The sequence below is a fragment of the Bos taurus genome, chromosome 5 (assembly GCF_002263795.3).
Source record: "Bos taurus isolate L1 Dominette 01449 registration number 42190680 breed Hereford chromosome 5, ARS-UCD2.0, whole genome shotgun sequence".
Taxonomy (NCBI): Eukaryota; Metazoa; Chordata; class Mammalia; order Artiodactyla; family Bovidae; genus Bos; species Bos taurus.
The window spans coordinates 106,230,186-106,257,480 of record NC_037332.1 but is presented as its reverse complement, the minus strand read 5'-3'; the positions used below and the strand labels follow the sequence as shown (position 1 = coordinate 106,257,480).

At 51.1% G+C, this 27,295-nt stretch overlaps 1 protein-coding gene across 7 annotated transcripts in view; it reads right to left on the bottom strand.

The window, feature by feature from the left end:
* Positions 1 to 27,295, bottom strand: part of CRACR2A (calcium release activated channel regulator 2A) — a 160,082-nt gene that overhangs the window by 48,859 nt on the left and 83,928 nt on the right. For 6 of the 7 annotated variants that reach the window (XM_005207223.5, XM_010805625.4, XM_002687891.7 and 3 more), the window contains 5 exons: positions 20,369 to 20,480; positions 18,945 to 19,128; positions 14,632 to 14,778; positions 2,834 to 2,924; positions 1,692 to 1,787 (listed from right to left, as the gene is read on the bottom strand). In XM_005207223.5, coding sequence (XP_005207280.1) covers positions 1,692 to 1,787; positions 2,834 to 2,924; positions 14,632 to 14,778; positions 18,945 to 19,128; positions 20,369 to 20,480 — 630 coding nt within the window. Of the gene's footprint in view, positions 1 to 1,691; positions 1,788 to 2,833; positions 2,925 to 14,631; positions 14,779 to 18,944; positions 19,129 to 19,249; positions 20,226 to 20,368; positions 20,481 to 27,295 lie in introns of those variants that run through there. The other variant, XM_059887098.1, reaches the window with a different exon arrangement.

Genomic DNA, 27,295 nt, shown 5'->3' with positions numbered 1-27,295 from the left:
TAGGAAATAGCTCAAACCGGTCCAACCAAACATGGACCTTTTCTCATGTCCCTAAAGCAACTAAACACCTTAAGGTTTTTCTGGCTGGTGATTAGTCTGTACAGAGCTTCTAACCCTGTCACCAGAGGAAGACTCAAAGCAAGGCACACAGATCATAATGGATTTAGTTGAATGAATGTGGCCAGTAAGAGAAAAAGGAGGCAAAAACAAGGACGTCTGTGCCAATCTCAGGAGGCCCCTGTGTAATCAGGCAAGCATGCAGTAATTAAGTCGAGTGGCAATCACTCATTGAAGGGATAAATCTATTTGCGAAGAACTTAATACGTAACAGTAAGGAGGAGAAAGAGGGAAGAGAAGCCAGGTATGACTGTGCGGTGGGGATGGGGAGGCAGCTGGCAGTTCCAGGCATTGAGAGCATCTCGCTGCAGGAGAAAAACCAAAATCTACGGGTTGGGGATTCGCAGGAGTGGAACTGTCTTCCAGCCTTAGCATGGGTTGTCTTCAAGCGTATTTTAATGTGCTGCTAAAAATATCCCTCTCTTTTCAAATGGAAGCAATGCGTCTGGGTCTGTCCAGGGCTGGATTCCTTCCAGCACCAAACAAAACAAAACAGGAGGCCAAGTGGCAAATGGCTCTCTCTCTACCTATGAGCCCCTTGCTTTGAAGAGGAGGCTTGCCTAGGCTTCCCTGGTTGCTCAGATGGTAAAGAATCTGTCTGCAATGCAGGGGATCCAGGTTCCATCCCCGGGTCAGGAAGATCCCCTGGAGAAGGGAATGGCAATCCACTCTAGTAATTTTGTCTGAAGAATGCCATGGACAGAGGAGCCTGGCGGGCTACAGTCCATGGGGTCACAAAGAGTCAGACGAGACTGAGTACGCACATGCTATAGAACAGAAAACCTCAGAGCTCGTCACACGTAAGGACAGTGAGCATATTTCATGAAACTCTGGTTTCAGTTACTCACACATCCAAGTGTGTGTGAGCTCCAAAGTCACTCATTTTTCACTTGCCTAGAGAGACCATCTCTCGGGGTCCTGTGCCAGGCTCTCCCAGACAGGGTGGATGGACACAGAGATACTGCCTAGCCTGCCTCTGGGTACTCAGGTGCATCAAGGGAGCGTCTGGTGTCTGCATCGATCCTGTGGGGTGATGGGAGCAGTCGCAAAGGGGCTGATGTGCATTTTCTGGGTGCATGGGAAGAGATGGAACAGACAAACGGACCTTTGAGGAGCCTCTTCCAACTGGAGGCATCCCCAGCCATCCTGGCAGGAGGACATCACAGTCTGCAGCCCCCTCCCCCCAAATCAGTGACTGTGGCCCCATGTCTCAGCATCTCCCTCCTCTCTCACACAGGATGCAGGAAACAAACTACAGTTTCAGCTTTCTGGTAGCTCCCAGGCATAACTATACCCCCATGTCTGCAGATACCTCGACCGTCGGCAATTTTTCTGAGTTAAACACCAGGCATGGGAGAGTACAAAGGTTTTATCTTGGGATCACCTGTGATTTTTTTTTTAATTTTATTTTATTTTTAAACTTTACATTAAATGCTCTCTTTTGTATCATTAAATGGTTCTTCTCAGATTGGAAAAAATTAAGTCCTTAAGCAAAGGGCAGGGAAAGTGGGTAAGAAAAGAGGGGAGGATAGAGTAGAGAGTTGGGTCCTCTGAGGATGCAGAGGAAAGTTTACCCGCTTCTGCTTCTGGACCAGCTGTTCCAGCTCCTGCTCCTTTGAGAGCAGCTTCCGCTCCAGCTCCTGACTTCGGGCCCGGAACCTCTCCGTGTCCTGCCAGACCAGGGAGAGGGACATGTGAGGCCCAAAGGCACCTGGATGGAGACTGCTTTTACCACCTTGAACCTGCTCAACAGCAGGGTCCACTCAGCCTTTGGACTTCCAGTAGTCTTGTACAGATGTGAGAGCTGGACCATAAAGAATGCTGAGCGATGAAGAACTGATGCTTTCGAATTGTGGTGCTAAAGAAGACTCTTGAGAGTCTGGGGAACATCAAACCAGTCAATCCTAGAGGAAATCAATCCTGAATATTCACTGGAAGGACTGATGCTGAAGCTGAAGCTCCAATACTTTGGCCACCTGATGTGAAAGCCAACTCACTGTGAAAAAAAACCCTGATGCTGGGAGATTGAGGGCAGGAGGAGAAGGGGACAACAGAGGATGTGATGGTTGGATGGCATCATCCACTCAGTGGACATGAGTTTGAGCAAACTCTGGGAGACAGTGAAGGACAGAGAAGCCTGGTGTGCTGCAGTCCATGGTGTTGCAAAGAGTTGGACACGACTTAGCCACTGAGCAGCAGCAACAACATGCCATCCCAGGGCTTCAGTGACCCCCCCCCCCCCAGTCCAGGTAGACAGGGAGCATGTACAACACTAGCTCCCTCCAGGAATGACCAAAATCAAGCCCAGCCTTCAGGATGCTTTCAGCGGTAAACCCCTCCATCCCTCTGTAATCCCCGTTTACTCATTGATCCAACAGATACTTGTTGATTGCCTGCCTACTCTGCTCCAGGCACAGTGGGGGTTCCAAGGGTACATCAGTCCATAAAAGAGGACGACCCCTGCTCTCTGGGGTTAACATCTTAATAGGACCAGACAGACCACAATCGATCAAAATGAACCAGTAAATTACATGCCAAATTTGAAGGTGACAACGACCTTGAAAAAAAAAAACAAAGCCAAAAAATAGGAAATCAATAATACCATGGGGGTACTGTGACCTTAGGCCCAGGAGGCAGAAGGTGGTCAGAGCAGGTGCTATTTCACTATTTCAGCCTGGCCAGCACAGCCAAGGCCCGGACTTGAATGGACTCTCACCTTCAGGAGAAACTGCTCCTTCTCGGTTTTGATCTGCTGTTCCATCTCCTCGTAGAGGTGCTGGATTTCTTCATCATAGGCAGCGATTTTCCTGCACAGGTGACAAGGAGAGTCTGATGAGAAGCCTCTATTCCCCAGTGGAGCTCTGGGTGGTGGGGGTGACCACGTAGGTCGGCCAGCCAAGACTGCAGGGTCAGCTCCTCAGGATCAGCAGACCACAGAGGATAGGCAGGACCCTCTCGTCCTCCTGTCTCTCGGCCATCCCCCCCAGATGATACACTTGCTGGTGGGGAGGGGAGCGTCCCAGCTCCATCTTCTTGTGCTCTGCTTTATGCCAGCACCAACCACCCAGCCTCGCGACACTCATCATAGTGTTACCCGCCGATCCCTATGCTTTTCCACAGCATAAAGGTGTGGGCTTTTTCTCTGCTTGGTTTCTTGGTTTATCTCTTTCCCACGTTGGCTGCTTTCTCTCCACCTGGCTCCATCAGCACTGTCTGAGCTGTACTCTCCTGGTGTGCTGAACTTTGGGTGACCCTTGTTTTTCACAGGCTCTCAAAAGGTTCCACGGTGATGACTACCACCTCCAACACAACACCCCCTACAGAGGGAGGGGCCACTCCTGTCCAAGGACTCAGACCATCTCAGCACAGGGCCATGGGGAGGGTGAAACTCAAAGTGTTAGTCTCTCAGTCGTGTCCGACTCTTTGCAACCCTGTGGGCTGTAGCCCACCAGGCTCCTCCATGCATGGAGCTCTCCAGGCAAGAATACTGGAGCAGGTTGCCATTCCTTTCTCCAGGGGATCTTCCTGACCCAGGGGTCGAGCAAGAATACTGGAGCAGGTTGCCATTCCTTTCTCCAGGGGATCTTCCTGACCCAGGGGTCGAACTCAGGTCTCCCGCACCACAGCCCATGGGCTGGTCTTTCCTCACTCGCTATCTGCTGGGGGAACCTGGCACCCCATGCACAGGCCACAATTTTGATTGGCATCCTTTCAGTTCTACAGGAACCACACAGCCGCCCCAGAACACACAGTCAAGGTTACTCACTGGTCTGAGTTCACGTTCCTGGTTGTACCTCCAAGACCATTAACCTGACTTGGAGTGAGTACCCCATTGGTCCAGGGTTGTGCCCAGAGAGAAGGGCACGGCTCCCCAAGACGCCTCTGAGCTGAGGCTCTCTGCTCACCGCTGGACCTCCCATTCTGGGAGTAACAAGCGTCTTTTTGGCAAAGAGGGAGAACTCTCTTCTCAGTAAATGACAAATGTTTGGATTGCTGCTTTGGTTCTTGGCTACCCCACAACAATTACAAGAAAATCTTGGCGAGAAACAAGGAACTGAGACACCTGTGGTTACACAGGGACCCCTTGGGGACAGAAATGGATACAGTGGATAGGAAAGTTCAGAGAGAAAGATAGGCTTCCCCTGGTCCCTGGAATTGCCTTCCTGTGATGGAAGAAATTCAAATGCGACGTGGCAAATGGTATTTAGGAAAATTACAGACAGTGATTCCAACTATACAAGCACCAGAGAACTGATAAAGTGAGATGAGAAAAACTTCGAAATGGATTTGGCGCTGCTAATGTCATACTCATTATAATCATTCATATAAGCCATGTACCATGTAAGCCTAATAACCATGCAGGGCATTAATTCTACATTATCATTAAATGTGTTATATTAACTTGAAGTTTTATTGGATTAAATTAATAAACTTTATGCTTTTCACGCTCACATGTCAGTTTGTTAGTCATGAAGTAAGTAATTTTACAAACACAGATGTGAGAATTGGACTATAAAGAAGGCTGAGCACTGAAGAATTGATGCTTTTGAACAGTGGTGCTGCAGAAGACTCTTGAGAGTCCCCTGGACAGCAAGGAGATCAAACCAGTCAATCCTAAAGGAAATCAGTCCAGAATATTCATTGGAAGGACTGATGCTGAAGCTGAAACTCCAATACTTTGGTGAAGAGCTGATTCATTGGAAAAGATCCTGATGCTGGGAAAGATTGAAGGCAGGAGGAGAAGGGGATGACAGAGGATGAGACGGTTGGATGGCATCATCGACTCGATAGACATGAGTTTGAGCAAAGTTCAGGAGATGGTGTAGGACAGGGAAGTCCATGGGATCTTGAATTGTTGCACACAACTTAGCGTCTGAACCTCAAGGACAACAGCAAAACAAATGGAGGGAAGAGAGATGCAGCCTCTGAATGGCACCTACCCCTGCCCTCATCACAGAGGAGGGACCCACCGCAAAGAAGCCCTGGGTTGCGGGTGAGCATCAGTGGTCCCGGCCCATATGGGCTCCCACATGGAGCTCATACTTTGGAAATGCTTGTGAACAAACCTGGTCTCTTTGGAGGCTATTGAGGCATGAAGGACTTCAGAGGTTGAGCTGTGACCCAGGGCTGGACACACGAGCTCGAGAATGAGAATATTAAGGTGCTGTGTATACCACAGGCATCACTAACCCAGCTCAGGGGTGCAGACGGCCAGGGTTATGATCCCAGAACCGGCTTATTTCCTCTGTGTGACCTTGGGTAAATGCTTCGACATACTTTGATCCCAGGATAACAGCTGCTCCCCGTTCCTTCCAGCATGGTTACAATGAATGGGCAGGTAAAGTGTTTGGAACTGCAAAGTCCTAGACAGATATAAGGGATTATTTATTTTCCTAATTATTATCATGGGCTGCAGAGGGCAAGGGCCAGTGCTCCCCAAGGGGTAGAGGGTCTTCGTTTTAAGGATAAAAGGGCTGCTGGGTTTGGAAAGGGTCAGAAGCAATCAGAAAGGTGAAGAACAGAAAGCTTAGTCAATAAAACCTCCTGTCGGAGTGATCCATTAGAGACGCAGGCTGTGTGTGAGCAGGGGCTGCAGAGAAATTACTTCTCTGGGAGAAACAGTGGCGAGAGGCACTCTCAAAAGATGTGGGCATATGGCATGTGGTGCCCCAGCCAAGCTCACCACATTCTGCCATCAGAGGAAAAAGGCAACCGATTGTGTTTGCTTATTACACACCCCTTTGCTGCCACAGTTTCTGGAACCACTCAGATTGCCTGATGCACAAACACAGACTCTGAAGTCTTCTCCACGAGGATTTCTCCATCTGTTCTGATTTCCTGACCCTCTTCCCGGACCTCAGAGAACACCACATGTCTTTATTTGAACCTTTCAAAGTCCTGAATGACTCTTTCCTTTGGGTTTATGCAGTCTCCACTAGGTTATGGACACTCAGACACTGATGTCATCCACAGGGCCTGTGCTCAAAGTGTTAACGCTGAAAATCTGTAAGAAATAAATATAAGACTTTGGATACCAGACTCAGAAGTCCATGGGTGGACCACATGGCGTGGCAGGGAAATGCCAGATTCCAGGAGAATTGAAAAATTTGGGGGTTGAAAGAGGTCTTGTCTGATCCAACCACGTTTCCAGTGTCAGAGTCCTTGCCATAATATCGCCACCAAGTATGTCCCCAAACTGGTTTAGAACAGCTCCAGTGAGAGAGAATGCTGAGTTTCTAACCAGCTCTTTTAGAGCAAATGACCTACCAAAAGCCGGGGTGAAAGGTCCAACCAGCCTCAAGGAAACAGTGCCACCCTGGGCATCTGACTGCGGTGGATGCCCCCTCTCGCAAGGACGACGTATGTGTGTGTGTGTGGTGTGTGTGTGTGTGTGTGTGGTGTGTGCATGCGCACAGTATCAGGCGTATTGGAGATCTAAGGATGGAATGTTTGTGGGAAGCAAGGAGGGCTGGAGATAGTGATGCTCCCCATCAGTACAAGCTTTAGGTTCAGAGAGAATTCTCAGGGAGCAAGACCTTTCCCTGCCAGCCTCTGACAGGCACCGTGGAAATTAATTAACCTTCACCAAGTGCACACAGAGAGTCAAGGTACCAGGCACAAGCAGAGTATTTTAATCCTCAGCACCACTGCGGCCCCAGCTAACAGCACACCGGTGAGGCCTTCCTGCTGTCGAATATTAATTGGTCAAAATATTTTTTTCCCAGTTTTCTCCCTCCTTTTCCTTTCCTTAGAAACAAAGGGTCTCAGAAAATCACCAGGTCCAGTGTCTAGGTTTTAGGCAGGATGTGCTGAAATTACTCCAAGAAACAATGCAGTGTCTTCCTTCCCTAAATGGAGGTGTAGTTTTGACCTCGGACAGGACAAGCAGCATTTGTCTGCATTTTAGATACATTTCAGAAACTTGAACTCAAAGGACAGCTTAAGAAATGGCCACAGGCCTTGGAGAGGGGTCGTTCTGATTCCATGTGTGTGCTTGTGGATGGGCAGTGGTCTGATACACAGGACTCTGGTTTGCAGAGCCTGGTGAGAGGCAGGTGCAGAGAGAGGAAGAGCCCCTCCCATCACAGACAAGCATCCTGTGTGTCCACAGGAAGGGAAATGTGGGTCGAGGCAGGGAGGGGGCCAGTCTGTGGTCACCCGGTTCCTGGGGCCAGAGCGGCAGAAGAACCCAGGCTTCAACTCCCAGCCCGTGCCCTCCAGCCTGTCCTTGCAGAATCCACTTCTAAGACAAATATCGTATGATATCACATATGTGGGCTCTAAAGAAAGGGCACAAGTAAACTTATTTACAACACAGAAATAGAGGCACAGATGCAGAAAACAAACTTACGGTTACCGGGGAGGAAAGTGGGGGTGGGGGGATAAGTTGGGAGATTGGGATTGACATATACGCACTGCTATATACAAAACAGACAAGTAATAAGGACCTACTGTATAGCACAGGGAACTCTATTCAGTACTCTGTAATGACCTACATGAGAAAAGAATTTTAAAAAGATATATGATATATCATATATATATATATATATATATATATATATATATATATATATATATATAAAGGTGCCCTGCTGCCTTTTCCTCGCAACTGCGGTCTCCACTGGCTTCCCCAGTGGCTCAGCTGTAAGGAATCCTCCTGCAATGCAGGACACCTGGGTTCAATCCCTGGGTCAGGAAGATCCCCTGAAGAAGGGAGTGGCTACCCATTCCAGTGTTCTTGCCAGGAGAATCCCTTGGACAGAGGAGCCTGGTGGGCTACAGTCCAAGGGATCTCAAAGAGTTGGACTGACTGAAGCGACTTAGCACGCGTGTGTGTGCACATGCACACACACGCGTGCACACACACACACACACACATGCAGATACATGGGTTTCTCTGGTGGCTCAGATGGTAAAGAATCCACCTGCAATGTGGGAGACTTGGGTTTGATCCTTGGGTTGGGAAGATCCCCTGGAGGAGGTCTTGGCAAGCTACTCCAGCATTCCTGCCTGGAGAATCCCCACGGACAGAGGAGCCTGGTGGGCTACAGTCCACGGGGTCACAAAGAGTCAGATGCTACTAAGCACAGCATAGCAGATATGTATGTATAGCTGATTCACTTTGCTGAATAGCAGAAACTAATATAACATTGTAAATCAATGATACATCAATAAAAATGTTAAAAAAGAAAGATGACAACTCCACACCTCTGTGTTCTGGATTGTCAGCATCCAAACCTCATCTGGCGTCTGTCAATTGTGGAGTGAGAGATCAAGGGGGTGAGGAATGGGGCTGAATGTCTGGAGGCTGCCCCCTTCCCCTGTCTCCCCGACCCCTGCCCCTCATGCTCTGTTCACAGAATGGAGACCCCGGGCCAGAAACCTCTCAGAGAGTCTGCTCTTGGCCAGAGAAAATGGAAGCACATTCTGCCTCCGCCAACTTCGTGGTTGGGACTCAGACTCGCCACCGCTCCCTGCTGCCTTTTCCTCGCAACTGCAGTCTCCAGAGGCAAAGGGAGGCTCTCACTAGAAAAATTCACTAGGGTTCTCTTGTTCCCCTGAAAGCAGTCTCTCCCAGTCTCTCTGTCGTCGGTCTCTCTCTCACACACACACAGGATTAGAGTATCACTGAATGAAAGGCAAACATACGAGTTTGTCGAAAATTCTGCGAAGGCTGTAAAATCGCCAATTGGATTTTCAAGATGGATGGTTTCTCCCTAATTAGATTCTGCTGCCTTGTATAAACCAACTTTGCAGCTTTATCCCAGCCTATAAAGCAAACCATTCTTCATTAGTCAGGTTTACAAATCATGCCCCCAGTGACCACAGAGCACAATCACCCTCACTGTTCCTTCTGCTCTCAGGGCAAAGTTAACAATGTGCTTCTGCCTCCGATAATAGTACACCAATTAAAAAAACACGGGCGTGACTAAGCCGTGGCCTCATGGCTGAGGGCCCACCCCAAGAACTTCCCTCTACTCAGAGAACGGGAGAGGAATTACAGACTGGAAGAGCCAGGGTGTGCCTGCTGCAGCCTGATACCTTCCAGAAGTTTGTTCAGTCGTGTCCGACTCTTTGGGACCCCATGGACTGTAGCCCACCAGTCTGCCTCCTCTGTCCATGGAATTCTCCAGGCAAGAACACTAGAGTGGGTTGCCATTCCCTTCCCCAGGGAATCTTCCCGACCCAGGGATCGAACCTGAGTCTCCTGCATTGCAGGTGAATTCCTTACCATCTAAGCCACCAAGGAAGCCCCTGAGTGACTAACACACATACCTTCTAGAAGCTAGACAGCATTTCTCAGTGAGGTCTGGGGTCTACCTGCTTCAGAACCCATATTCCTGGATCCCCCACCCCCAAGACATACTGATTTAGACCCTCTGGGGTAGGAACCTAAGGAGCTACCTTTTAACCCAGAGGCCCTGGTCATTCTGAAACAAGCTAACTTGCCAGAACCACACAGCTAAGATTCATCACAAGGACTACTGGCCATACACACAATGCTTTAATTGCCATCAGTGGTCTTCGACCTTTTTGGCACCAGGGACCATTTTCATGGAAAATAATTCCCCCCTGCCCAGGGTGATGGGGCGGGTTGCTTTCAGGATGATTCAAGTTGCATTATAGTTACTGTGCCCTTTATTTCTATTATTATTCCATGAGCTCACCTCAGATCAGCAGGCATTAGATCCCGGAGGTTGGGGACCCCTGTCCTACCTGGTGGCAAGGTCAAAGAAACAGTGACTGCCCCCCGCCCCCATCACGGAACACCAGTTCTCAGGCTTGTGTCAGGTACCAGGTATCCCAGTTGGGCTGCCTGTCAGGTTGTGAGACACTGTCCCTCCTGGTCTGGACACCGTCTCGGGGCTAAAGGAAGTGAGTCTGCATGGACAGCAGCAGGACAGTGGCTGGGAGGGTGGGAGTTGCAAGTGTAGCCCACCTCCACCAACCTCCACGCTCCTGAGAAACTGCTCAAGGCCTGAATCATCTGGGCCAGGAAACTGTGCAGATGAGGAACCAATGCCAATGAGGGTGTGGGCTAAGCTCGCCAAGGCCAAGGGTGGTCCACCGAGGATGCAGAGCGGGCGGCCTGGGGGTGTTTCCAGGCTCTGAGCTGCAGAGGATGGAGCTGAGGCTGCCTTTGATCTTGAAAGCACTTCTCTTCAAAGCGCTCCCCAGATACAGCCTAATCCATCTTCTCCCCCATCCTCAGGGTTAGATCCTGGTAAGGAACTCAACCCAGCAACTCCTCCAGCAGATTCCAGCTCTGGTCCAAAGTCAGGAGATTTTATACATGTAGACTTGGAGCCCCCACTGCAGACCAAGCTGACGGGGTCCTCCTGGGGTGTGGTTCCAGAATTCCTGCTGGTGATGCTGCCTCCAGGCAGCCCCGTTCTACATCTGGAGAGCCCAAGCTTTTCTTTTTTTTTCTGAATCATCATAAATGGCAGGATGCTTTATACAGTGGAAGAGTTCATCACTCTGATGGCCAGAAGTCCTTTCTCATGTCAAACTACTCATATGTCTCCTAAGGTAAAGTATAAGTTTCTCCAAGTCTCTGCACGGTGCATACAGAGAAGAGTGGCTTGGTTGCGACCTGACCTCCCTTTTCTTCGGAGGGAAGTGGAGGTGCTGGAGGGCATGCACCCACCTCTGGAGGTGCAGCAGAGGAGCTGGGCATTAGCCCAAGGTCCCTGCATTCGACCTGCCCCTGCCTCATCCCACTGGGTCGTGGCTGCTTGCCCATGGACATGCAGCAGCGTCAAACACTGAACCCAGATTCTAGCCCAAATCTGAGGGCTTCTCAACTGCTTTTCCAAGAGACAAGGGTCGGGGGAGGTCGAAGGCTCCCAGACTTGCTTCCTTCCCCTGCTCCTGAGGTGCAGAGTCAGAAAATGAAACTGCCAGCAGGGAGGAAAGGCCCCGTGCTGTTTCTGACACTGTCTTAACGCTTGAGTCTCCAGACATCAAGATGTCACCCCCAAGCATCCCACCCGCTGCATCCTCCTCCCTCCCAGAGCCTGGAGGTGACCCTGGAGGATGCTGGGGGCCCTTCCTCACTCACTGCAGCAAGACTAACCATGAGGGGCACAGCCAGCCTGGGAGCTGGGGCCAGGAGTGCCCCCAGGTTAGTCACATTTCTCTGGGCCCCATGGGAGAGAGAACCGAGGTGTGCGGTTCAGAAAAGGAGGAGAAAGCCGAGGCTACTGCTGCTGCCAATGGCAATGCTGTCGAGTGTTTCAACAGCCCAGGGATTTTCTGGTCGGCTCTGCAGCAGAATTTTTACGGCTCTGCCTCCTGGGCGTGATTGTAAACTCCTCAGAGATGGGGACTCTGTGTTCCTTTTGCCCAGTTCAGCCTGGCACAGAGTAAGTGCCCGTTGTGCACGCATGCTAAATTGCTTTAGTTGTGTCTGACTCTTTTGCAACCCCATGGACTGTAGCCCACCAGGCTCCTGTGTCCATAGGATTCTCCAGGTAAGAACACTGGAGTGGGTTGCCATTTCCTCCTTCAGGGGATCTTCCCGACCCAGGGATCGAACCCACATCTCTTACATGCCAGCTGCTAGTCACACGAGAACTGTGCCCTGGTGCCCAGCCCCAAGTGGCCCACAGCAGTCAAGCCTTGTCACCCTCTCTGGGTGATGCTCATGTCCCAGATAGAGTGATGAGTTAGAACCTGGACTGAACAGTCGGCTCATGGGGGAGCCTGGGAGATGCTCTGACAGTTGTCAGGGTTCCCCCGACTTCAGCCCAAATCAAACCATTCCCCCAGGGGACTTTCCTGGGGTCTGATGGCTAAGACTCTGTGCTCCCAATGGAGGGAGCCCGGGTTTGATCCCTGGTCAGGGAACTAGATCCCACATGGCATAACTAAAGATCCCATGGGCTATAACTAAGATTCAGGACAGCCAAATAAATATTTTAAAAAAAATTTCTCCAGACTTCCTTTTCTCACTAACCAGAATGTGTCCCTCCCTCAAACAAGCCCAAACTCCCAAACTCGCCTCCTAGATGTCCCAGCATCACTTGGCCTCACCCGAGCTATTTGTAAAGCCTCCCATTTAACTATTCTGTATCCTTCTGTTGCTGCTGTTGCTAAGTCGCCCCAGTCGTGTCCAACTCTGTGTGACCCTATGGACAGCAGCCCACTAGGCTCCTCTGTCCACAGGATTCTCTAGGAAAGAATACTGGAGTGGGTTGCCATTTCCTTTTCCAGTATCCTTCTGTATCCTTGGAAGAAAAGTTATGACCAACCTAGACAGCATATTAAAAAGCAGAGACATTACTTTGCCAACAAAGGTTTGTCTAGTCAGAGCTATAGTCTTTCCAATAGTTATGTACGGATGTGAGAGTTGGACTATAAAGAAAGCTGAGCACCAAAGAATTGATGCTTTTGAACTATGGTGTTGGAGAAGACTCTTGAGAGTCCCTTGGACTGCAAGGAGATCAAACCAGTCAAGCCTAAAGGAAATCAATCCTGAGTGTTCATTGGAAGGACTGATGCTGAAGCTGAAACTCCAATATTTTGGCCACCTTATGTGAAGAGCTGACTCATTGGAAAAGACCCTGATGCTGAGAAAGATTGAAGGCAGGAGGAGAAGGGGACAACAGAAGATGAGATGGTTGGATGGCATCACTGACTTGATGGACATGAGTTTGAGCAAGCTCTGGGAGTTGGTGAAGGACAGAGAAGCCTGGCATGCTGCAGTCCATGGGGTCGTAGAGTTGGACACAATCGAGCAACTGAACTGATCCTTCTGGGGTTTCAGTTTCTTGTTTGACTTGAGCTACAAGGACCTCCGGGGATCACCTGGTTCAGGTAGAACTGGGAAGCAGGATGTGATGAATGCTTTTTCTTTCTTTAAGGGAAGAGAAGAGAACACAGAAACTCCAATGGGACCTACTGTGTATTTCTTATATTTCTTATTGCTGGGCTTCCTAGGTAAAGAACTTGTGTGCCAACGCAGGAGACACAAGAGACACAGTTCAATCCCTAGGTCAGGAAGATCCCCTGGAGGAGGAAATGGCAACCCATTTCTGTATTCTTGCTTGGGAAATGCCATGGACAGAGGAGCCTGGTGGGCTACAGTCCATGGGGTCACAAAGAGTCAGACGTGACTGAGTACGCATGTGCTATAAAATAAAAAACCTCAGAGCTCGTCACATGTAAGGGGAATGAGCATGTTTCATGAAACTGGTTTCAGTTACTCAGACATGCAAGTGTGTGCGAGCGCCAAAGTCAAGTGCATTTCTTCTGATGAGTCTCCATCAGAAAGTTTAAACAGCACCAATCCTGTTCTAATGCTGCCAGTAAGGAAACTGGAGCACAGAGAGGTAAAGCACATTGCCTGAGGTCACACAGCTGGTCGGTGGCAGTGCCTGGGCGGGAGCTCGGGGTGCTCTTGTCCCGTTTCAGTGCTCTGCTTGCTACAGGCCTCTGGGAAATCGACTGCCAGACAGTTCAGTGACCCCCTCCCCAGCCGAGGGTGGACTCCATCAGCTGACCCAGGGCAGGGGTAGCTGGCCAGGATGTGGACACAGAGGGCTAGAACTCCTGGCTGAACTAATTTCTCCCACACAGCCGACAGTGACCTTGACTTTCAGCTCACGAACTTTATAACCATCATTAAACTGGGACAAAAGCATGAATGGAGGCCACTTACAGATGGATGTGAGGACTGAAAGGCTCTGAAGTAAGTCTCTCCCTGCAGGGGTGCAGGCCACAGAGGGGCCCCCTGCAGGGAAGATTCTAAGCCCTGAGCTGGGTCACTGCGGCCACTCAGGACCCCCGCCTCCCTAGGGAACAAGGGAAACGTTGGCCCTTCTGGGGGTGTCATCTGACTTTCCTGTGGCTCCTTGGGGGTGATCAAGGCTGGGGTCAGAGACGGAGTGATGAGGGGGAGAAAATAATCCAACCCCTCATTTTACAGGTGAGAAAAATCAAAGCTCAGAGAGGCCAAGAGAGCAGAGCAAGGTCACAGAGCTAGCTGGCTGGAGAGCCACACGGCTCAGACCCAGAGCTCCTGATTTCCTGGTTCTGCTTCTAACATCCACAGAGGAGGTGCTGGGACCTACTTTTATTCAGTGAGGCTGGGACTCCTCCCAGCCTGAGGTCCCAAAATGCTGGGGCCTTACTGCCCAGAGGCGGGTAGGGTGGTTTCTAACGGGTCTTGGGTACCAGCCTATCTGGCTTAAAGGAATACACACTGCCTCTTACGTGCTGTGAATTCTGGGGACGCGTTACTTACCCTTCCACTGCCTCAATTTCCCTATCTGTAAAATGTGGATGATGATAAATATCCGAATGAATAGACAAGATAGCACAGTGCCGAGCATGGCTGAGGGCCTAGTGCATGTGAGCCAGGGCTTAGAAACATACACACGGTGTCAGCTTGAGCCCAGGCCCAGCTCGGGTGGATGACCGACAGGCGGCAGTGCCGGATATAAGACAGAAGGGGTGTTCCTGGTTTGCACGTGTCTGTGCAGAGGGCGGGCTGACACAGGTACCCACTTTTTCAGGGCGCACTCCAGCTCATTCTTCTCCTCATGGGCTTCTAGGAGCTGCGAGAAGATTCTGGTCAGGAAATCCTCAAAGTTGGACAGTAAGTGAGGCTCGTCCTTCTTGAGCTGCAGCCAGAGCTGCTTGACATCAGCTTCACTGCAAGAGAAAAAGGAGCATTGAGGCAGGAGTGTGGACACGAGGCTTCCTGGGACACCCCGAGGCCCCGGGGGCGACAGGGGCAGCCAGAGCATCATCACTGTGGTCGGGACAGTGACGTCAGGGGCTGGCATTTATTGAGTGCTGGCTGCATGCCCACTGCTTTATGAACGTTTGTTCATTTCGTCCTGCAGTCACCTGTGAGGCAGGTGCCGCTAACACCCCCGCTTATGGGCGAGGAGACGGACGGAGAGGGGTGAATGAGACAACTCAGGTCACTCAGCTGCGAAGCGATGGAGCCAGGAGGCAAGCTCGGGCCTGTCTGGTCCCGTGCTGGCCTCCTACTGGCCACACCCGAGGAAGCGGGGAGGACAGGAGCCCAGTGCTTGTGAGGACAGGCGTCGTGGAGCTGAAGGAGAAGGCCTGTCGCCTCAGGAAGGACGGTCCTCACGGCTGAGAGGGGAAGACGTGCCAGCTGCTGGGTGGCAGAAAGCAACTGTCACTGCAGGGAATGGAGGGAAGACAGTGCGCCCCACTGGGGCCCGGAGGCAGCGGCATGACTGACAGGCGAGGGGAAGGGAAGGAGCAAGGCTGAGAGACCCGAGTGTGCACACGGGGAGACGGTGGAGAGGGAGGGGGACGGAGCAGGCAGAGAGACAGATGCAGAGTGATGAGCCCAGAACCGCACCACCCCCGCCCCAGCCAGCACCCTGGGCTCTTGTGCGTGCACTTAACAGAGACATGCAGGGACATGGTGATCGGGGAGGGAAGGGGTGGGAGGCGGCACGCCACAGCCCCCGCTCTCCCTCTGGAGAGATTCAACAGTCTACAGCCAGTGATCAGACAGACAGCCAGAGAGCAATCTGATTTGCAGTCCATTAAATTCCAAAGCCACTATGATCCGAAGGTAGCTACTACCAGGGGCCCTCAGGATAAAGAATAAAATCCCTTGTGCTTGTATAACAAGCATGGTATCTGAGAAATTGTACTCAAAAGTAATACTTGATGGTGCCATGTTAGCAATGTGCCTGGGGCATGGATATTACTCTCTGCACCAAGCAGAGAGGAGGCTCACCAAGAAGTGAGGCTGGCTCTGGTCAGTTATCTGATCATCTATCTGACTGTCTCTCCCTCTCTCTTTCCTGTCCTTGCTCCATTCTATCCAAACATCTGCCAACTCATCTAGACCAATCATCCACCCATCCATTCATCCATCCATCCATCCATCCACCCATCCATTCATCCATCCATCCATCCATCCATCCACCCATCCATCCACCCATCTACCCATCCATTCATCCATCCAAACACCCACCCTCCCATCCTCCCATCCATCCATCCACCCATCCACCCAACAAGTATCTATTACTTGTTGAAAATGCAGCACTGAATTGGATGACATGAGAGATTTTAGAAATGAGAGAAGGGGAGGTAAGGAGCCTCCCTGTTTTCCAGAATGAGTTCCATTCCCCCCAACCCACCCACAGAACATGTGGTCGTCTGCTCTATTGTACTGTAGATACAATGGAGATGGCACAGAGGGTTCCGCGATGAGGGTCTCAGAGTGATACCACAGTGACCTTCCATCACTGTGGCAGGTTGCCCCTCATGAAGTAAATGCATGATAAACTCAAGGTGCACCTCACTGGCCAAGACTTTTCTGTTTGCATCCCTCGGGTTCCTATTGGAACCTGGCAGTGAGCCATTTGGGCTCGAGCCTCCTCTGAAATTAGCAGACCTCGTGATGTTCTTCAAAGCTCTTTGAACCACCTATTGTGGTTACATCTTTTTTTGTTGGTTTTTTTTTTTTTGCGTATTGGGCAGTTACTCAGTCATGTCCAACTCTTTGCGCCCTTATGAACTGTAGCCTCCCAGGCTCCTCTGTCCATGGGATTTTTCAGGCAAGAATACTGGAATGGGTTGCCATTTCCTTCTCCAGAGGATCATCCTCCCAACCCAGACATCGAACTCATGTCTCTTGCTTCTTCTGAATTGTCAGGCAGATTCTTTACCACTGTGTCACCTGGGAAGCACCAAATTTCTGGAAAAGAAACAAATCTCTGAACCCTGGATGAAAGATAAGCCAAGGCTGATCAGCTGCCCAATCACGCAGCCAACCAGAGCACTGAGAAAAGTTGGGAGTCCAGGTGTTCTGCCTACCACATCTGGACCAGGCCAGGGTCACTCTCTTGGAAGGATGTAGGGGTAGGGGGTGAGAAGGGGTTCTGGGTGGTCAGTCCATCCATCTCCCTGCTTCCGGAACAACACACGAACCAACAAGATGTCACCTTAATTGGTGAGATCTTTAAAGACCTCTGAAAATTTCCCAGCCTTTTCTGCTTCCTCGTCTGGGGTCCTGCGGTCTGGATGGTCCCCCTCACGTTACGGTGTTTAACTTGAATGAAAACTGCAATGCCCGGGCACCATCTTAATTTATATATATATATATATATATATATATAAAATTTTTTTTATTTATTTTCAGCTGTGCTGGGTCTTCATTGCCACACACAGGCTTTCTCTGGTTTGGGAAGCAGGGGTTACTCTTGGTTGTGATGTGCGGTCTTCTCACTGCGGAGGCTTCCCCTGTTGTGGAGCGCAGGCTCTAGGGCACACAGGCTCAGTGGTTGTGGTGTGGGGGCTCTGGGGCATGCTGGCTTCAGTAGCTGCAGCTCTCGGGCCCTTACAGCACGGAGGCGTCGGTAGTCGCAGCATGCAGGCTCAGTAGCTGTGGCTCACTGGTTCTAGAGCACAGGCTTAGTTACTCCAAGGCATGTGGGATGTTCCCAGACCAGGGTCGAACCCATGTCTCCTACATTGGCAGGCAGGTTCCTATCCACTGGGCCACCAGGGAAGTCCCCAGGCCCCCTACTCTGTGTGTTGGTTTTGTCCACTGTTCGACTCTTCCCTGGAACCTTCTCTTCATCATGTGGGCTCAGCCCTGCCCGGGGCCCTTGACAGAGGTCCTCTGGGCAGCCTCTGTAAGGTGGCTGGCCTGGAAGTGATGAGTGGACAGAGACGCCCCTGGCTTTCATGACAGTCCCTTGGCCCCCACACGGCCCTCTCCTGCCCCCTCCTCCAGGACAAGGCTTCACAGGGTCATGCGCATGGTCACTGGGCTCTGGCCTCTTGTCCTTGGAGAGGTGGGGTCTGGTGTCCCCTCTGGCCTGCCTGTCTCAACTCTGCCACAAGCTAGAAGATGCTTTGACTTACACATGCTGTCTTGGCCCACACGTTGTGTGAAGACCACTCTCTTCTTCCTTTTCATCCTTCTCCTCCATAGTCTTCCTCTTTCCAAGCTCCAGACACAGCAGCTCCAATCATCAGGACATTCCCACCCCTCATGAAACTCACTCCCAACCCAGGACCCAGAGACCCCAACACGAAGAGGCAAAAGGTGATGATGGGAATGGGGGCAGAAGTCATTCCACGTTTCTCAGGCTTCTGTCCAGTTTCCACCTGTTACGACATCCCTTGATAACATTTCACTGAAAATGCCTGGGCTTACATTTATGTGTCTCTTTCTTACAAAATACTTTGTACCAAAAAGGAAAAAATGGGAGTATTATGTTTGGTTTGAAGTGGCAACCATCTAAAATTTTCAGCTGAGTTACTGATCGCCCAAGTGATGAGCTGGTAAAAACAGGTCCACCTCCCACCTTAGCTTCCAGAACAGGTTTGGTTCGGCTCAGGGATCCGACATGCAGTCCCGTCCACATAAGGTGCCTTTGGCAGAAGCACAAGGTTTGCACTGCAGACCCAGGGACCCGGCGGAGGTGGAGATGCAGCTGAGCAGGCGGTGACAGGAAGCCTCAGGTGCGACTCACTGAAAACCCTCAAGGCCTGGCACTGCCCTCCGGTGGGTGAGCACCCCTAAAGTGAAGGAGACTAAGCCAAGGACAGTGCTGATTATAAACAGCAGAGAGTGAGAGATCAGGGGACCAGGGTGTTACCCGTGGAAATAATGCAAAAAGCAGGGTCAGAGCCCTAAATCCTAGCACCCAGCCAGGTCATGGCCAAGGACAGGCTGCACTGAGTCACCGGTCTAGCTGGAAGCAGAGACCCGGGACCTGGCTGAAGGCTTCATGAGCATTAAGGTGGAAAGGGCCAGATGGAGAGGCTGTCCCTGGGCTGGGCCCCGTCCCCAGGTCGTTGTCACCACTTACTCTTCCAAAACCTTTTGGGCTCCAAGTCTGTCCATGAGGGTCTGGAACTGGGCTTCTTCATCTTCGTCCATGTCGCCCAGGTCCTCGTCCCCTCTACTCTGATACACCTTCTCCTCCTGGAGCTGGGCCGGCTGTGCACCTGCATCTTCCTGACTTGGGTTATTCTGGCTGAAGAAGAAGTGACCTGGGGGACGCATGGGCACAAGAGTCTGAATTAGGCAACACTCACCAAGGAAGACCTTCACTTTCTCAGCGGCCAGGAATCACTTGAGGTTCAGCCGAGAGACAGAAAAGGGAGATCAGACCTTCATAGCAAAGATCTTTGGATGACATGCTCTGGATTCTGTGTCTTTCCTACTTGGACGAGATTCTGCCAGAGATGTTAGAACCTGGGAAAGGCAGAGTGCAGGTACTATGGCATTTTGTAGTTCTCAAAACTTTAAAGGCTGGCTTCAGATCATCTCTCCATGGATTCCTTCTCTAAGACCTTCCCCCCATCACACTCCAGCAGCCCAACTCCCTATGCTTCATGTTACCACCTAGCTCTCCTGGCTGCCAGCATCACTGTGCTTCACATTACAAGTCAGTTATCAATTTCTGAAGGTCAGGAAAGGCATCAGAGATGTCTAAGCAAATACAAGGTTCCTGGAAGGAGGCAGATGTATGGTGATTTATCTGACCTGTATTTGTTCTAATCAATATCTGATCAGTATCAGATATGATGGTGTATCTGTTTTGTTTTGTTTTTTTTTAATCTCATTCATGGATCTCAGTTCCTTCCCTCCTGGTCACTTTGAGAACAATTGGTCTATTCAAACCCTTTACAAATTCCTGTGAAAGCTGGTGCCCCTCAACCTGGAAGACTCAGCCAGCCAGGTTGCAATGAGCCATGTAAGCCTCCCACTCTGTGGTCCCAGACAGACTGGAAACCCCACCTCAGCTCCCCTCTTATGCCGAGCCTCCCCCCAGAGCTTCTCTGCTCGCTCCTTGCCGTTCTCCAGGGGGTGGGCACCAAGCGGGCAGTGGTGTGAGCAGGGATGGAGGACACATGAAAAAAGAACAAATGACCCACAATCTGGAAACTTTGAGAGGCAGGGAAGGGTGTACAACACGCTGCCTCAGAGATGATGGAGCAGAGCTGCTTCTTATAGGGCTCTGCTCAGACGCTCAGTGTCCAAGTCTCTGCGACCCCCCGGACTGTCCCCTGCCAGGCTCCTCTGTCCATGGGGTTCTCCAGGCAAGAATACTGGAGTGGGTTGCCATTTCCTCCTCCAGAGGATCTTCCTGACCCAGGGATCCAACTTGCATCTCTTATGTCTCCTGCATTGGCAGGCGGTTTCTATGCCACTAGCACCACCTGGGAAACCCTTATATGGCTTTAGGCTGACCCGTACCCTGGGGCCCCAGCACCCATCAGAACTTACTAAATCCAGTGGTGAACTCCTCTGGGGTCAGGAAGCCGTTGCCATCAGCATCCAGGGTATCAAACACATCCTCCAGGTCCTCCAAGCTGAGGGGCAGCTCCTTATGGAGTCTCTGAAAACAATGCAGACTGCCACGGTTAACACTGCTCATCACAGAGGGCTGCCTGGGGGCGGCGGCGCCTTCCATCCCCAGCCGACAAAAGCCAGAAGCTGGATTCTGAAGCTTCACCTTCCTTCTCTGAATATTAGGACTCCACCATCTCTTGGGTACCTGCTCATCTGTTAGGCAACTTGCTGGGTGATTTATAAGTAAATTTGTGTATATTTCTTTCTATATTTATATATAACTTAATATATATAGGATTTCCCAGGTGGGCTCTCAACTACTCCTGAAAAAACAACTGCCACTGGCTTAAGGTGTGGACAAGAGTATTTGTGTTGTAAAGAGAAACTGGCCCAGTGGGGTGCGAGGTCACTGGACCTGGGTCCTGGGCTGCCCCAATCACCCAGGGAGGGAAGAGCAGACACGGAAAGATGAAGAACAAAGCTGAGCTTCCCCCTGGCCTTTGCCTGCTGTGCAGTGGCCCCAGGCTAGGGTTAATTTGTACCCTTGAAGCAAGCACCCTCTTGTACCCTAATAATCAAAACTTCCCAGTGGTGACTCCCAAGGGAGTTCATTAGAACCCAGCTGTCCCTCTCCCTTCCTCCTGTTCCCCTGGGGATGGCTGCACAAATTTTCTCACTGTGGAAGTGACAGACAGCTGAAGACAAGGAACACACGGAGCCGCAAGAGGGAAGGCACATGTGCATCTGAACAGTCAGAAAGAGCTGGCAGGTGTGAGCGCCCATGACATAACTTGAGAAATACTCAGCTTGATCCTCCGGCAATCTTCTCGCTGATAAGCCATAAAGATTAATTTGGCAGGTACGTGCATTAAGGAAGACGGTGATGGATCACAATGTGGGGAGGCAGGATGGTGTTGGAGCCATTTAGAATCATTGAATTAAATATGAATGGGGTTTTTTTTTAAAGGAAGGGGAGTGAGACTGTGTGTGCAGGTTCTGGAAGTACATCTGCTGAGCAAAGAGCAAAATCTCTAGCTTATCACAGTCCATAAACCAGCTGTCCCAAAGCCAAAGGCAGAGAATACAGGGCGAGGAGGGGGGTCAATCTGGCAAGTGGAAAGTCCATTAACTTCTTCTGAAGCTAAAGGCATCCCACTGGAGGCAGGCTGAAAACCAAGATTCCAGTCCTTTCCTTGTGATAATCTGCCTCTCTCCCAAGCTCAGCCTGAATTTGATATCTAAAGTGTGGTCTCGGGCTTCCCTGGTGGTCCGGTGGTTAAAAATCCATCTGCTGATGCAGGGGACATGGGTTCGATCCCTGGTCCAGGAGGATCTCACATGCTGTGGGGCAAGTAAGCCCGTGTACAACAACTTCTGAGCCCTCACTTTAGAGCCCAGGAGCCGCGCTACTGAAGCCCACATGCCCTAGAGCCCAAGCTCCAAACAGAGAGGCCAGGAAATGAGAAGGCCACACACCGCAGCTAGAGAGCAGCCCCTACTCGCCGCAACTAGAGGAAGCCTGCTCACAGCAACAAAGACCACCGTAGCCAAAAATAAATAAATAAACATTTAAAAAATAATAAAATGTGGTCTCCGTGCTGAACCCAGAAATGGGCTGGAAGGAATTTCAGAGTCAGTAGGGCCCCCAGATTGCCTCTAACCACCAACAGGTGGGTACCCTTGCTCTTGTTAGCATCACCCAGGAAAAGCTAGGTCGCACCCAATCTCTGGCACCACTTCTGAATCCAACAACACTTCTGAGCACAAGTCCTTCCCATGACAGAATCCCACACCTTGTCTCCGTTTCAACCCAGCTTCTTCCTCCTGCTGTCACTGAAACTGAGGGGCGGGAGGACGACAGTCTTATACCTTCCGAGTCATCCTCAGTCTTCACATCCTGGCAGAGCAACACCAAGGGCTTCTCCAGCCTCCTCGGCACACTGCGAACACTAGATCTCTTCACCTCTCTTCACTGGCCCTACTTGCAAAATCCTTTAGTCTTAATAACCATAATTGCCTCTTATTTATCTTTCGTCTCCGGGCCTGCAGAGCTGTGTAAAAGCAACTCAGTCTGCTCCTGTCCCCTGGGTACCTAGTGCTGTCTGCATTTTTAACTAAGGGAGCCGAGCCGAATGCAGAGGGACGTGATGATTCACTCTATGGTGCTGATAACCCGCGAAGCTCGGAGATTTGCCTGAAGTCACAGTGGAGGCCAGCCTGGGGTAAAAAAGTGATTTCTCCTTCAGGGCCTCTGCTGTGGGCTAGTGGTTCTCTGGGCACCCTTCCTTAATTCCCTCGTCTCATTTCTATCCCACCCCTGCCACCAAAATCTGCCCGGCCAGCACTGCCCATACCAGCCTTCCAGAATCCTGCTTCATGGGTGGGGCCTGTGTCCCTTCAGCTCCACCTGGATGGGCAAGCAGAGGATGGACGGCGACAGCGAGGAGGCAGGGTCACCCTCCTTACTCAGCCCACAGCCCAACCAGCTCTTCACAAGTCCACGCCCCCCAAACCCTGGCCTCCCCCCACCGCCTCCCAGTTAACCCTCAATTCCTGCCTCTTGGCATCACTTCCCCAGGAAGGCTTGGCAGCCCCCCGCTTAGGAGAGACCCAGACTCCCCGAAACACATTGCACTCATTCACAAGTCTCACCTCACTTTGTACTTCACGTCCTGATGGATGTGATTAGTGGATAAACGTCTGCTCCTCTGGCCTGGAAGCTCTGGGAAGAGGGGCCCCACTCATGTTTGCTCACTATTGTGCCCCAGGATCTGGCCCAGTGTTGACAACCCAGGGGTATGCAACTCGTTCACTTATTGAACAAACGAATCAATAAACGAGTGACTACAAGTGATCTCAGGTGGTTCTGAACTCCTATTCACAGATCTCTGGTCGACACCTCACCCTCTCCAGATCCTGACCAGCCCCCTGGGAATGCTCAGCAAGGTCTTATCAACTAGGCCCTAGAACAGGAGTCTAGGCCCTAGCATAGCCGTGCTGAGGGGGCAGGCTCCCAGAGCCAGGGACAAATGCTGTCTCCTGCTGCACCCCAGCAGGACAGACCCTCTGTCTTCCAGGCTACCAGCCCCTAACATGTCTCGTGCAGCGGAAAGCTAAGGTTTGCATAGCTTCAAACGCATCTAAGGGAAATACTCACTAAAGAGAAAACCAACAAAATGAAGTTAACTTTGCAAAAAGAATAACAATTGCATGTGAACAATGTTCTGTGACCTCATTTTAAAAGAATTAAACTGACTGTATGTGCACAGAAAAAAAAAAAAAAGTTTCAGAAGGACACATACCAGCCCTGCACACTGGATTTTCCCCGGAGGGTGGCACTTGGAGGGAGGGGTGGAAATCGTACCTCTATCTTCCTCCTGTCTATAATGTGCTTTTTAAAATGACGAAGTTAGTTTTACTTTCATAAAAAAGGATAAGACCAGAAGGGATCCACCTTTATAGCCAGATTGAAGTCTTCCTCTTCTCCCACAGTCTCCTGTTCAGACTCCTGTCCCTGTGGTTGAGCCCAGCCACATCCAGTGTCTTCAGAACAGGACTGTGAGGTCTGGAGGTGGGCTCTACCTTGATTCTGCCTGGTGCTTTGAGGTGCTTGGTCCAGGCTGACGGCTGGGTGTAGACAGGTGTCTCAACCTCTGCACCGCTGACATTTCAGGACGGAGAATTCTTTGCTGGGGGGAGAGCTGCTCTGGGTCTTACAGGACACTCAGCAGCATCCCTGGACAACACTTTGTAGACGCCAGCAGCATCTCCCTCTCCGGTCACTCCGGTCAAGAATGTCCCCAGGGCTTCCTTGGTGGCTCAGTGGTGAAGAATCCGCCTGCCAGTGCAGGAGACGTGGGTTTGATCCCTGATCCTAGACGATTCCACATGCTAAGAAGCAACTAAGCCCGTGTGCCACGACTGTCGAGCCTGTGCTCTAGAGCCTGGGCGCTGCCACTGCCGAGCCTGAGTGCTGCCACTCCTGCAGCCCGCACGCCCTGGAACCGGTGAACAGCAAGAAGAGAAGTCACCGCAATGAGAAGCCCGCACACCGGAACTAGAGAGTAGCCCCCCTCGCCGCAGCTAGAGAAAAGCCCGCTCAGCAACAAAGACCCAGCACAGCCGAACATAAATAAACTAGTTAATTACAAGTGTTTAAAATGGTCCACATAAACAAAATTAAAAAAAAAAAATAGAATGTCCCTAGACGTGGCCAAAAGTCTTCTAAGAAGCATAACCACCTTTGCTCCCACAGACTGGAAACGAGCGAGGTCAGTGCCTGTTGGAGATGACTGGAGGGGACACTCTCCAGCAGAAATGTCCCTTCTTGGCCTCGAAGGCAGAACAGATGACACTCGCCTGGCCTCCCAGTGTGACAGTGCAGCTGCTGTGGAAACAGGCTGGGGCTCCTCCAAACCACACATAGAATCGCCTGGGATCCAGCGATCCTGCTTTGGGGTACACACCCCAGAGAACTGACAGCAGGGCCGCCAAGTGCATTTGTACATCCCTGATCACAGTAGCATGGTTCACAGGCAAGGGTGTGAAGCATCAGAAGTGCCCACTGACGGTCAAATGGATACACAAAATATGATACATAGGTACAATGGAATCTTATACAGCCCTGAAAAGACAGGAGATTCTGATAAGTGCTGCCACGGGGCATCTTGAAGACATTCTGCTCAGTGAAATACAGCGGTCACGCCAGGATGGACACTATATGATTCCACTTACATGAGGTCCCCAGAGGAGCCGTATCCATAGAGACATAAGGCAGGATAGTCCTGGGGGCTGGGGGAGGGGGATGAGGATGTAGGCTTCAATGGGGACAGTTTCTCTTTTGCAAAATAAGAAGAGCTCTGGAGCTGAGTGGGAGTGATGATTACACAACAACCTTAATGTATTGAAAAGCACTGAAATAGTCACTTAGAAACGATTAAGAAATTTTTAGTGGATTTATCAGTTGGAGCTAGTGGTAAAGAACCCACTGGCCAGTACAGGAGTATGAGTCGAGGGTTCAATCCCTAGGTCAGGAAGATCCCCTGGAAAAGGACATGGCAACCAACTCCAGTATTCTTCCCTGGAGAATCCCATGGACAGAGGAGGGTGGAGGGCTACAGTCCATGGGGTCACAGAGTCGGACATGACTCAAGTGACTTAGCAGGCACAGATGGGCACACACAATTTTAAAGCATCACGAGGTGGAGGACACTAGGGATTAAGAATCAGGGTATAAGTAAGTTCCCCACCACCAACAACACACACACAGACAGTGAGCATTTATGGGGAGATTTCAGGTCCCAGCTCGGGGCTAAGTGCTCTGCATGAACACGGGTGTCTGACTTTCTTCTAGAGCCGGGGGGTAGTTATAAATAATTCACACATGAGCAACTACAGCTTAAAGGGGTTAAGAGACTCACACAAATGCACACTGCCAGTAAGCTGCAGATTCAGGATTAAAATTGGTCAATTTTCCGTAAAATTCTTTAAGAGTCTCCTTGCTAACCTAACTGAGGAGTCATCTAGCTTCTCCTGTAAGCGTCGGATGGTGCCCCTTTGAGGCTTTGTGGGCCTCTGTGACGGCTTCTGAAAGTCTGAGCTGTAACTTGGAATCTGCTGTGGAGGGTCTGCAAAGAGCCGGCTGGGGTCCAATAACCCGGCGCTCACAGAAATGGGGAGCGGCGGGGTTCGGCTGGTTGGCCAGCTCCTGGGTGGTTCTTTACAGCTCGGCTAATCCAGGAACCGCAGGCAGTGTTGGGAGGTGTGCTCTTGGCACCAGTGACGATCATCACACCGCTCTCGGGTGCTCAGTCTCTCAGTCTGCCTGACTCTGTGCGACCCCATGGACTGCAGCCCTCCAGGCTCCTCTGCCCATGGGATTCTCCAGACAAGAACACTAGAGTGGGTTGCCAAGCCCTCCTCCAGGGGATCTTCCCGACCCAGGGACTGAACCCACATCGCCTGTGACTCCTACATTGGCAGGCAGTTTCTTTACTACTAGTACCATCTGAGAAGCCCACACACTTCTCTACAAAACTGGGGAAATGGGATTTATGAGACTGCAGACTGCCCATCCAGTTCCAGCTCTCTCTCCCGGCTGGAAAGGTCTTTTCACCCCCTTCTCCAGCCTGACCCTCCTGTGTCCCTCAGCCTCTCACTCAGCACCCTCCAGCCCACGACTCTGCTTCTCTAAGGGACCCCTCCCTGCAAAGCAGTCTTCACCCCAGCTCTTTCAGGAATGATCCCCAAGGGACACACAGCGGGGCTCCTTGTGGAGGAGGGTGTGAGGTGTTGTGGGGGGACATGGGCAGGTCTGAAGACCCTCACATCCCTGCCGAAACCCTGTGCACCTATGCAGATCAGGGTCTTCTGCCCACTGTCTGGTAGCAGGATGTCTGCCCCTGGAGCGTGAGCTCAGGGCAGCCAGCCATCCCCGAGACCGGCTCCTTTCCACCTGTGGTCCTGCCCTGCCAGGCCAGCTGGCTGCCCACCGCTGCTCTGAGCACCTGTCAGATGGCTGAAGCCCATCTCGCCTGCTGCGAGTGGACTTCCTGTCATTACACAGGAGAAAGAAGAACAGGAGCACTGGGGGAGCAGCCTACCACCGCATCGGCTATACCCCAATACAAAATGAAAAGACTGGGAAAAAAAGAAAACCTGCCCATCTTGGGTCTTCATCCCCTTAACACCACTGTATGTCCCCCACCCAAAATGCACTTGACAGGTAAGTGAGGGCTGGTAGGGGTAGGGGAGATGCTGTCAGAGCTCCAGCAGAACCTATGCTTCCTCTAGTCTCGTCCGGGTGAAACCATGACTGCAGCATGAGAGACTGCAGGAAGACGCTCAGAAGAACTTTTATAC